The sequence below is a fragment of the Hyperolius riggenbachi genome, chromosome 12, assembly GCF_040937935.1.
Source record: "Hyperolius riggenbachi isolate aHypRig1 chromosome 12, aHypRig1.pri, whole genome shotgun sequence".
Taxonomy (NCBI): domain Eukaryota; kingdom Metazoa; phylum Chordata; class Amphibia; order Anura; family Hyperoliidae; genus Hyperolius; species Hyperolius riggenbachi.
The window spans coordinates 114,247,876-114,260,878 of record NC_090657.1 but is presented as its reverse complement, the minus strand read 5'-3'; the positions used below and the strand labels follow the sequence as shown (position 1 = coordinate 114,260,878).

The 13,003-nt window shown below is 43.9% G+C and overlaps 1 protein-coding gene across 3 annotated transcripts in view; it reads right to left on the bottom strand.

Moving 5' to 3' along the window:
- OTOP3 (otopetrin 3) overlaps nucleotides 1-10,493 on the bottom strand; it is a 117,181-nt gene extending 106,688 nt beyond the window's left edge. For 2 of the 3 annotated variants that reach the window (XM_068262047.1, XM_068262050.1), the window contains exon 1: nucleotides 10,442-10,493. In XM_068262047.1, coding sequence (XP_068118148.1) covers nucleotides 10,442-10,468 — 27 coding nt within the window. In that variant the 5' untranslated portion in view covers nucleotides 10,469-10,493. Of the gene's footprint in view, nucleotides 1-1,386; nucleotides 1,551-10,441 lie in introns of those variants that run through there. The other variant, XM_068262049.1, reaches the window with a different exon arrangement.
- Between the last annotated feature and the right edge of the window lie 2,510 nt (nucleotides 10,494-13,003).

Genomic DNA, 13,003 nt, shown 5'->3' with positions numbered 1-13,003 from the left:
AAAGTTATGTATAGGCGGGTGGGACAAGTGGGGTACTTTAATGGGGTGGGACTGGTGGTGGTGGTGGGTGTGTGAGGTGACGGACAAGTGTACTCTACAGCAGAGATCGGTGTAGCGCTAACGAGAGAGTGCACAGTGCGCACACAAAGACCCTAGCTGGCGCTGACTGACGGTGTCCCTATACACAGACTACAGTATAGTACAAATCAGCGAATACACAATACAAGTAATATAAACAATAGGACGGGTGTAGCACTAACGAGAGGGTGCGGACAGCGCAGACGTGCACTGCGCACACAAAGACCCTAGGTAACGCGGTGACGGACGGTCCCTATACACAGACTAGAGTACACTACAGTACTAACTAAACAATAGAAGAATCTGGCTAAACAATAGAACAGGTGTGACTAGATTACAGAGAGCAGATACAGGACAGGTATAGCAGTAAAGCTGGGCCTTGCTAACTACAAAATAGTACAATAATCTATCTAACACAGAAGTAGTAGAGTAGAGTAGGACAGGTGAGAGCACAGGTAAGGTAACTTGTAGAGACTAGAGTACAGAGCAGGGCAGGCTGCCTTGCCTAGGCACAGGGCCTAGCTGCTGGCTGCAGCTGCAGCAGCACCAGTGACAGTCTCCCTCCCTAGTCCCTAATCACACAAACTAAACTGCCTAAAATACAATCTATCTACAATACAAAGCAATACAGGTGAATATCAAGTGTTGGAGTGTAAAAACGCTAGGTGTATTGAACAATAAATGCACTTGCACAGACAAAAAGCACTGGAGCAGTCTCTCTCAGTACAATCAGTCAGTAAGTCGCAAGCAGGACGAGTGAGGACATTTGCCAATATTTTGTAAAGGAGCTTAAAGTGAATGTTTACCGTTAAAAAAAAGAAAAAGTCAGATACTCACCTAAGGAGAGGGAAGGCTCGGTCCTAATGAGCCTTCCCTCTCCTCTCCCAGTGCCCGGTCCCGCGCAGGATCCCCCGTGGCAGTATTCGACCAGTTCGGTCAAATACTGCCACTTCCGCAGCCGAAGGGATGTTTCGGAAGCCTTCGGGAGCACTCGGGCTCCCGATGACGCGGCCGCTCCATACCCCTCTATGACGCGCTCGCGCGTACGTAGTATGGGGCGGCCCATCTTCAGAAGCCCGAGTGCTCCCGAAGACCTCCGAAGTCCCTGCGGCAGCGGACGTGAACGGGGGAGCCAGCGCAGCACCGAGGGCACCGGGAGAGGAGAGGGAAGGCTCATTAGGACCGAGCCTTCCCTCTCCTTAGGTGAGTATCTGACTTTTTCTTTTTTTAAACGGCACCCATTGGCTTTAACATCCAAATCTATGAGAGACATTGGCCGCTAGGAGCTGACCAGCATTAAGTTCCTACCTGCTTTGTGGAATAGTTTTACAGTGGGATGCGAAAGTTTGGGCAACCTTTTTAGTCGTCATGATTTTTCTGTATAAATTGTTGTCTGTTACGATAAAAAATGTCAGTTAAATATATCATACTAGGCCCACCAATTAAAAAACGGGCGCTAGGCCACGGCCGCTAAACCCCGGCAATGCGCATACCGACGGCTCCCACCACTGTCTGCAGTATATGCACACAGGGAGATGTTGCTTGCTTGGCAGTTGGAAAAAGCTGTTATTTCCCACAATGCAATGAGGTAATCAGACAGCAAACTGTCAAGTCTGGAAACAGACACACACACACACACACACACACACACACACACGCACACACACACGGGTACAGGATGCAGAGACACTGGGGTTTTATTATATAGGATAGGAGACACACACAGTGGTATTTGAGAAGTGAAATGAAGTTCATTGGATTTACAGAAAGTGTGCAATAATTGTTTAAACAAAATTAGGAAATTTTATTTAAAAAAGAAATGAAATCTGGTTAAAAGTATTTACCATTCCTCTTTACAAACCATCTCTACTTTTATTAAGGTTAGATGGCTTCCAAGCATGGATAGCTCTATTTAAAGGGAAGGTTCAGGGACTAGCTAAAAAAAATAAAAATCCATTTCCACTTACCTGGGGCTTCCTCCAGCCCGTGGCAGGCAGGAGGTGCCCTCGGCGCCGCTCCGCAGGCTCCCGGTGGTCTCCGGTGGCCGACCCGACCTGGCCAGGCCGGCGGCCAGGTCGGGCCTCTTCTGCGCTCCATGGTGCGTTCCACGCCGGCGCGCTGACGTCATCGGACGTCCTCCGGGCTGTACTGCGCAGGCTCAGTAGTTATGGGGGTAGACCCCCATAAATACTCTTTCTCATAATTGTATTCACCTGTGTATGTAGGTCAGGGGTCACTGAGCTTACCAAGCCAATTTAAGTTCCAATTATTAGTTCTAAAAGTTTTGGAATGAATACAATGGCAACAGTGCCCAAATTTATGCACCTGCCTAATTTTATTTAAACAATTATTGCGCACTTTCTGTAAATACAATAAACTTGATTTCACTTCTCAAATATCACTGTGTGTGTCTCCTATATGATATATTTAACTGACATATTTTATAGTAACAACCAACGATTTATACAGGAAAATCATGAGGTTGCCCAAACTTTTGCATCCCACTGTATATAAGCCAGGTGTCCCATAGAGGGATATGTGCGGTTATGTAGTATATCATTGAAAACCAGGACCTGTGGGGGGAGATTTCAGTTTTTAATATCTTAAAGTATTTGGATGAAAGGCCATCAGGCCCAGGGGCCTTGCCCAGGGCAAGAGATTTTATTTCCCTGCTTCAGTTTTCAGCTCTTGTGTATTTATGTTGGACACGTAATTAGCACAGCATGAGCATTTAAACATGCTGGAGAGCCTTTCTTGTAGGTCAGGTAGAAAAATGATGTCCCGCTACACCAAGGGTGGGTGTAAAAAAATGTTCTTTCTGTATTGATACATCAGTAGACACACAAAAGGCTGACGCGTATCGGAGCTCTAGAGGGCTCCTTAATCCTTAATCTTAAACCCTTAATCTTAAAGATTATGGAGCCCTCTAGAGCTCCGATACGCGTCAGCCTTTTGTGTGTCTACTGATGTATCAATAAAGAAAGAAAAAATGTTTACACTCACCCTTGGTGTAGTGGGACATCATTTTTCTACCTGCATTTTCTGAGACCTGTGGTTCCTGCTCCCTTGGGGAAAGCAGCGGTGGTGGTAGCGTTCCTACCTTCTCCTGCAAGCACATATATAGGTCAAGTGCTGCTCCCAATGCCAGACTATGGTGCTGAGCTGCTGCATAAATCTTTTTCATTAGATCTGAAGGTATTTAGGTACTCAAACTCATTGCAATACTATCTGCTTGACACTATAACCAGACAACCACATGTCAAACAAAAAACTTACTAAGGGCCAGCTCTGTTACTTACAAAGCAAAATCAATGTGCAAGAAGATTAAGGCTACGTTCACAATGGACATTGAGTTGCACCCCCTGTAGGTGCAGGAATGTAATGCAATGGAACGTAAGTTGGCACCACATGGTATCTGTGCATTGCGTCGCATGCAGTGATGCCTACAGTTAATGAAGAGTATGCTTCATTCTCTCTGTTTATATGCATGTTTTTTGGTAACACACTGCATGCAGGGAAGAACGTACAAATGCACCTATTAGAAAGGGTGCCACATTCACATCAATGCAAATGTTTTCTCTATTGGCGCCAAGTGTATAAAAAGAGCACTACGTAAATATGATACAACTATATAGTTTGCAGTAGGGCACCGCGTAAATATACAACTTTATCGCTTGTTATCTTGTTAACTTTCATTTCCATACCAAATTTATCGATTACAATAACTCATTATTTAACAAATAATCGTTTCTAAAACTGTTACCTATGCTTTCTCAGAAAAAAAATCATTTACATTTCAACTTTTTGCACCACAATGAGCTACCACGATTCTTTCCTATATTACAAATTAGCATTTTTCAACAAACTTTCTTAACCACTTGAGGACCGCGGTGTTAAACTCCCCCATTGACCAGGCCATTTTTTACTAATTGGGCCACTGCAGCTTTAAGGCCTAGCTGCAGGGCCGCACAACTCATCATACAAGTGATCTCCCCCTTTTCTCCGCACCAACAGAGCTCTCTGTTGGTGGGGTCTGATCACCTTGCAATTTTGCAAATGTTCCTACTTAAAAATCATGAAGGAGTCTGAAACTCACATTGTAGGTGATTTCAAAATAATGTACTAGTATTGCACATAAGTATTTGAACACCTGGCAATCAGCAATAATTCTGGCTCTCAAAGACCTGTTACTCTGCCTTTAAAAAGTCCACCTCTACTACAATCATTAATCTAAATTAGTTGTACCTGTCTGAGCTCTTTAAAGACACCTGTCCACCCAGGCCCGGCCCTAGACTTTTTGCCGCCTGAGGCAAAATTCAAAAAAATCGCCGCCCCTCCCCCCCCAAGCCGTGTGTGTGTGGGGGGCCGCCCGAGCTGGAGGGGATAGCGGGCAGGAAGGGGGTATTGGGCCTAGCGGCAGGGAGGGGGGTCGGACCCCCCCCTCCCTCGCCTGGGTCCCCCGTCCTCCGCTCCCCTCCAGCTTTAAAAGTGAGGTCGCTGGCTGCAGCTATATTGTAAGAGGCAACGGGCGGGGAGGACTCACCTCTTCCTCGTTCCAGCCCGAGCCTGCGCTCCACTGACGTCACTTCCTGCGGCGTAGCAGGAAGTGACGTCAGTGGAGCGCAGGCTCGGGCTGGAACGAGGAAGAGGTGAGTCCTCCCCGCCCGTTGCCTCTTACAATATAGCTGCAGCCAGCGACCTCACTTTTAAAGCTGGAGGGGAGCGGAGGACGGGGGACCCAGGCGAGGGAGGGGGGGGGGTCCGACCCCCCTCCCCGCCGCTAGGCCCAATACCCCCTTCCTGCCCGCTATCCCCTCCAGCTCGGGCGGCCCCCCACACACACAGACGGGCGGGTGCCGCCCCTCCAGAAGTGCCGCCTGAGGCAAAAGTTTCACCCCGCCTCATGGGCGGGCCGGCCCTGTGTCCACCCCACAGTCAGTCAGACTCCAACTACTACCATGGGCAAGACTAAAAAGCTGTCAAAAGAAACCGGAGATAAAATTGTGGATCTCCACAAGGCTGGAAAGGGCTACGAGACAAATGTCAAGCAGCTTTGGTGAAAATAGATCAACTTGGAGCAATTGTTAAAAAATGGAAGAGGATAAAGATGACTGTCAGTCTCCCTCGGACTGGTGCTTCGTGCAAGATCTCACCTTGTGGGGTATCACTGATAATAAGAATGGTGAGGAATCAGCCCAGAACTACAAGGGAAAAGTTGATCAATGAAAGAATCACCATGATCATCCGCACTGATCCTTCAGGTGTACATATAGGCTTGCACAAACACTGCTCAAAGCAGCTACCAATCCATAGCATCAAGCGCTGCACCACGCGGGCATCCACACGGGCATCCACGCGGCTTCCAGCATGTCACCACCGAGTATAGGAGGAGTCAGCGGGCTAGACGGCAGAAACCAATCACTAATTAGCTTCGCTTGGTATGATCCAGCTTCATCAGGGCGGGGTTATGGATGAGATCTGTGTGCAGGAGTGGGCCAAAATCCCTGTTGCAGTGTGTGCAAACCTGGTCAAGAACTACAGGAAATGTTTGAACTCTGTCATTGCAATCAAAGGCCGCTGTACCAAATATTACCACTGATTTTCTCAGATGTTCAAATATGTATGTGCAGCAGTGCAATACAAATACATTCTTTAAAAATCATACAATGCGATTTCCGGTTTTCTTGTTTTTGTTTTTTAAATGCTGTCTCTCACAGTAGGAATGCACCTACAATATGAATTTCAGACCCCTCCATGATTTCTAATTGGGAGAACTTGCAAAAATCGCAGGGTGTTCAATTACTTATGTTCTTCAATGTATGGATGACACTTTTTGGATCCACCCGTGATTTATGACTACACCCACTCGCATGAGGCCCCCTGTATTAATTCTGCACTGGAGCACACTGTTGGTTTCATCAGGTGCATTGGAAAGGGGCAAGGATTCACTTCCGTACAAGTGCCACTGCCTACGGAATAACATGCCTACTTCAGTGGTTGTGCGCTCTTTTTATTTATGACATGGGTAGAACATACAAGATCCATACAATTCATGCCCTTGGCTGAGATTTTAATCTGGAATCTAGTAATTATGCTGCTGTATCAATATATGATTTGAAAGTAAGTGACGTTAAAAGAAACAAAGTGATTATTTTTCACGAATAAGTAGAACATATGTGCTAAACAAAAATAACTTATTTTCTTTACATTTACTGCCTCCACCAGAGCTTCCTTGTATTGACATTTTATTTATGACTAGCTGATTGCCCGGCGTTGCCCGGGTATGTATTTGGCTGGTGTTGGCTCCACCTACTTTTTCTAACCCTAACACACAATTACTCACTGACCAAGTTTGTGAGCTTTGCATTGTTTGGCACCAATAATTTGCATTGAAATGAAACAAATCTAATTGGCTGTGTGTGGCTCCACCCCCTTTTTTGAATTTGAACCCCAGTCACCCAATAACCAATTGTACCAGGTTTGAGGCCTGTGCCATTAACAGTGCAAGAATCGTAGCAATTAAATATTCCCCTTGAAAAGCAATAGGTGAAGTTTGATTCACTTTTGTAGGCTCCACCCACTTTTCTGAATATTAATCCCAGTCACCCAGTGACCAACTGTGCAACGTTTAAAAACCCTGCCATTAACAGAATTGCTGCAGTTTACATTTTCCCAGTGAAATTTGTATTTGTCTCCAGCCACTGATGACCCGGCGTTGCCTGTGTATGTATTTGACTGGTGTTGGCTCCGCCCACTTTCTAACCCTAACACACAAACACTCAATGACCAAGTTTGTGAGCTTTGGGGTCCTTGGCATCAATTTGTATATTCCCATAGAAATTAAACAAATCAGATAGGCTGTTTGTGGCTCCACCCCTCTCCAGCATTTGAACCCCAGTCACCCAATGACCAACTGTAGCAGGTTTGAGGCATCTGCTATTAACAGTGTAAAAATGGCAGCAATTTAAATATTCCACTTGAAAATCAACAGGTGAATTTTGATTGGCTATTATAGGCTCCACCCACTTCCCTGAATATTAATCTCAGTCACTCAGTGACCATCAGGGCAAAGATTGGGAACCCTGAAATAAACAGTGTAAGAATGGCTACAGTTTACACTTTCCCAGTGAAATTTGTTTTTGGCTCCGCCCACTTTTTGTAACCTGGACACAAAGTCACTACTCAATGCCCAAGTTTGTGAGTTTTGGGGTCCTTGGCATCAATAATTTGTATTTTCCCATGAAATGAAACAAATCTGATTAACTGTTTGTGGTTCTGTCCCTTTTCTGAATTTGAACCTCAGTGACCCAATGACCAACTGTACCAGGTTTGAGGCTTGTGCCATTAACAGTACAAGAATGGCAGCAATTTTAATATTCTCCTTGAAAAGTGACATGTGATTTTTGATTGGCATTTTTAGGCTCCACCCACTTTTCTGAATATGAATCCCAGTCACCCAGTAACCAGCTATGCTAAGTTTGAGAACTCTGCCATTAACAGTGAAGAAGGGCTGCAGTACACAATTTCCCAGAAAAATCTGTTTTTAACTCCACCCACTTTTTGTAACCTTGACACACAGTCACTACTCAATGACCAAGTTTGTGAGTTTTTGGGTTCCTGGCATCAAAATTGTGCTAATGGAAGCAATTTATCCAGCAAAGAAATCTGGCTGTTTTTGGCTCCGCCCCTTTACTGAATTTGAACCCCAAACACTTAACGCCCGACTGTAGCAGGTTTGAGGCCTCTGCCATTAACAGTGTGAGAATGGCTGCAGTTTCAATATTCCCCTTGAAAATCAATAGGTGAATTTTGATTGGCTCTTGTAGGCTCCACCTACTTTTCCAAATATTAATCCTAGTCACCCAGTGACCAACTGTGTGAAGTTTGAGAACCCTGCCATTAACAGTGTAAGAAAAGCTGCAGTTTGCATTTCCCCATGTAAAAAGTTAGTTGTTTTTGTCTCCGCCCACTATTTCTAATCTTGACATACAGTCACTTAATGACCAAGTTTATGAGCTTTGGGGTGTTTGGCATCAATAAGTTGCATTTTACCATTGAAATTAAACAAATCTGATTGGCTGTTTTTGGCCCGCTACCTTCAGAATTTAAACCCCAGTCTCCCAGTGACTGACTGTACCAGATTTGAGGCCTCTGCCATTAAGAATGCATGAATGGCAGCAATGTAAATATTCACCTTGAAAATCAAAAGGTAAATTTTGATTGGCTGCTGTAGGCTCCACCCACTTTTCTGAATATTAGTCCCAGTCACCCAGTGGCCAACTGTGTCACGTTTGAGAACCCTGCCAATAACAGAATGGCTGAAATCAATCTAACAAATCTGATTGGCTGTTTGTGGCTCCACCCCTTTAGTGAATTTGGACCCCAGTCACCCAATGACTGACTGTATCAGGTTTGAGACCTCTGCCACTAACAGTGTAAGAATGGTAGCAATGTGAATATTCCCCTTGAAAATCAATAGGTACATTTTGATTGGCTGTTGTAGGCTCCACCCACATTTCTGAATATTCATCCCAGTCACCCAGTGGCCAATTGTGTAAAGTTTGGGAACCCTGCAATGTAAAAAATGAAGTTGTTGGCACCGCCCACTTTTTCTAACCTTGACATACAGTCACTCAATCATCAAGTTTATCAGCTTTGGGGTCCTTGGTATCAATACTTTGTATATTCCCATTGAAAAACAAACAAATCTGGCTGTTTGTGGCTCCGCCCCCTTCCTGAATTTGGACCCTAGTCACCCAGTGACCAACTGTACCAGGTTTGAGGCATCTGCTATTACCAGTATAAGAGAATGGTAGCAGATGAAACATTCCCTTTGAAAATCAAAAGGTGAATTTTTATTGGCTGTTGTAGGCTCCACCCACCTTCCAAAATCCTAATCTGTCACCCAATGACCAACTGTGCAAAGTTTGAGAACCCTGCTATTAACGGTGTAAGAATGGCTGCAGTTTATATTTTCCAGTGAAATTTGGTTTTAGCTCCGCCCACTTTTTGTAACCTTGACACACAGTCACCCAGTGACCAAGTGTGTGAGTTTTCAGGTTCCTGGCATCAAAAATGTGTGATTTGAAGCAGTTTATCCACCAAGGAAATCTGATTGGCTGTATGTGGCCCCGCCCCTTTAGTGAATTTGAACCCCAGTCACCCACTGACTGACTGTAGCAAGTTTGAAGCCTCTGCCATTAAAAGTGTAAGAATAGCAGCAGTTTAAATATTTCCCTTGAAAATCAATAGGTGAATTTTGATTGGCTGTTGTAGGCTCCACCCATTTTCTTGAATCTTAATCGCATTCACCCAGTGACCAAGTGCGCCAAGTTTGAGAACCCTGCGATTAACAGTCTAAGAATGGTTGCAGTTTACATTTTACCATGTAAAATGAACGGCTGAAATTTGATTTGCTGTTTTATGCTCCGCCCACTTTTCCTGGATTTGTAACCTCGGTCACCAAGTGACCAACTGTGCCAAGTGTGGGGACTCTGGCTTGATTACTGTGAGAATGGCAGCCTTTTACATTTTTTCCATTGACTTGAATGGGTGAAATCTGATTAGCTGTTTGTAGCTCCGCCCACATGTGCAGGGGGGCCGCGAGACCCCCAGAACATATCATCCCAGGTAGTAAGGGATCTGTGTACCAAGTTTCGTTCAAATCGGTCAAGCCGTTTTTGCGTGATCGCGGCACACACACACACACACACAAACACACAAACACACAAACACACACACAAACACACAAACACACAAACACACACACAAACACACACACAAACACACACAAACACACACAAACACACACAACACACACAACACACACACACACGATTTTATATATATAGATAGCATCCAAAGTTGCAAAAAATCAGTTTGGCAACAAAAAGTGCTGTTTCCCTTTTGGCCACAGATGCCAGCCCAGCAGCTCCAAATGATTACACCCAGCCTTTTATATTTTATATCTAGAGGGTTAAGGTACACAGAGCCTCTGACTGCCCACCTTTAATGAAGGTGAAGATGTTTATTCATCAAAAATACTGATTGAAAGTATGATTGTGAGGGAAGGGCTGCGGCACTTGTTCATAACAGCAATAGGTATTACTAAGGTGACTTACAGATGTTGCTAATGATATCTTTTGAAAAGTAATTTTAACTGTTTTTAGATCAGCACAGAGGGTGCCAGTTCCAATAAAGCAAGGGTTAATGGAGAACCAAAGTAGGCCTAAGCTTCCTTGTGGCATTACAAATAGTGGTGTTTTTTGGGATAATTCTGCGTTTAATTGCCATTTTTAAGCAGTTGTTAAAATATAATATACTGTAGCGTAACCAACATAGTGACTCATAATTCTCTATTTACCTGTGTGATAATAAAGATTATTTCCATCACAGAGAAGAAGATGTCAACTGCTGACTCACATGAAAGCAGAATTGCATCGTAGCCAATTTTGAAAACAGCCAATAGAAGGCTGCAGGTTCCAAACAGAGCAAGAGAGCCTGTAAAAAGAAGAAAAAAAATATATATACTTGAATTTTAGATTAGTCACTAGTTGAATCAGTAGTGTAAGGCTTTCAATCGAATTGTTTATTTGCTGAGAGCAATGCAGTAATAAATGGGCTATGTGAGACCTCAAAGGAATACTAAGGCACTTGCATAAGTGTTAAGAGCCATTATTTCATCTCCCAGAGATTGTATAACAGGAGGTTTTTTTTCATTGTTCAAGAGGAATTCTCTTTTCTTATAACAGGGGACAGACATTTTAAGTTTACCTGAGCTGACATGATGATGAACATGGGTACACATAATTAGAGTTGGCCCGAACAGTTCGCCAACGGACAGCTCCTGGCGAACACAGGCTGTTCGCCGTTCGCATTTAACGCAAATTGTGATTGTGGTTGTTGTACCAGTTTTTGTTTTGATATACTAGAAAAAATAGAGCACTCCATAGTGTAAAAACAAAAGGGACATGTATTGCACATATTAAAAAGTTACTTACAAGAATCAACAGATACCCCGGAACAAAAATCGGCATTAAGGGACCTTTTTTGCAGCTGGTATAGTCAGGGTGTGAAGCCCCAATCGATCGGAGCTCCACATTCTGGATACCCCAGCCTGCATGGGGGACAAAGGGTTAAAAAGTTTCAGGAGGGGGGACCCACATAATTTAAAAAAAAAAATTCCCACACTCTAAACATTAAAAAAAAATTGGGAAAATAGGAAAAAATTCCAGGTATCTTCATACAGCCATATTGCGGCTGTATAGCGATCCCTGGCCAAAGCGCTGCAGCTGCGTATGGGCCCCCTGGAAACCTCGTCAGGAAATGTATTGCTCTTTCTTTTGATGCATGTAAAATTACACTACCATTAGGTTTGATACTAAAAGTGACATTTACCGCATTTAAAAGTATATTTTTTTCCTTTGAAACTTTAAAATCAATTTTCTCAAAAACTATAAGGTCTTTTTAAAAAATTGTTTTTTCCTCTTATTCCCAATGATCTTCTTAACATATCATTCAAATTTAGGGTTTTTAGCATTTAAGGTGGATTTGCTACTAACCATTAGAGATGGGCGAACAGTTTGGCTGTGTTAGCCGAACTGTTCGGGCTGCCCAATCTGTCATTTATCTATGCCTCTTACTACTTCCGGGTCGCAAATGACCCGGAGTAGTACATCTGCGCTGCCCGGCGGAGCGCGTCCTAGCGACGCGCTCCCGTTGCCGGGCACTTTCTGCGCATGTGCGTGACGTCATGAGTGACGTCACGCACATGCGCAGAAAGTGCCCGGCAACGGGAGCGCGTCGCTAGGACGCGCTCCGCCGGGCAGCGCAGACGTACTACTCCGGGTCATTGCGACCCGGAAGTAGTAAGAGGCATAGATAAATGACAGATTGGGCAGCCCGAACAGTTCGGCTAACACAGCCAAACTGTTCGCCCACCTCTACTAACCATTAAAGTCAGTGGGTTTTTAAATGTGTATTTTTTTTCCTTTGAAACTTTAAAATTGATTTTCTCAAAAACTATAAGGTCGTTTTGAATTTTTTTTCCTCTTGTAGCCACTGGGGGCCCCTACAAGCTCTGGGGCCCCTGGGGCAATTGCCCCCTTTGCCTCTATGGTAGCGCCGGCCCTGAAGACAGGATCCCCTATCCTCAATGCAGTTGGTCTCGCCAGGGCAAGATCTGATTCTTGAGCTATATGGACCAGTACTTGACTCACTCCAAGGACAGAGTTTCGACTGGGACTCTGATCAAGAGGACAGCTGTGTGAGGGGTAAGAACTCAGACACTCACCATAAGAAATTCACATCTGAAGCGTGGGAAGGCTCTGCAGCATAAATACAGACCACAACTGAGACAGCAATGGCTAGTTCTCTGAAAGCTGTGCATGAGCATGCATTTATAGCAGGACTGATTCATGAAAACAAGAAAAAAAAAGTAAAAAAAAAAAAAAAGTATTAAAGTGACAATATCCCCATGAAATTTAACTCCTACTTAATTAATTAACCCCTTGTGTCACCTATAATTAGCCCTAAGATTAGTGGACACCTGTACACATGCATTGCTGTGCTGTTGCCTAGCAATGTATCTGTACAGTACTGGGGTACCCAAACTGTGCGCCATAGCAATCGTATCCAATCAGTACAAACTGGCAATAATGGTACACAACATTTCCAACTTGTGATGAAATATGGCATATAGGGTATCAATTTAACCAGGAAAACAAAAGTAACCTATTTTGAGATGTTTTATAACTGTGGCACTTGTCATGTAAAATTTGTGAAGGGTGAAATATTTATTTATTTATTTATTGTATTTGTAAAGCGCCAACATATTACGCAGCGCTGGACAATAAATAGGGATACATACAATATTTAGGGGTGACATACGAATGTCATACATATGAAAAAATGTGTAATTTCTGCA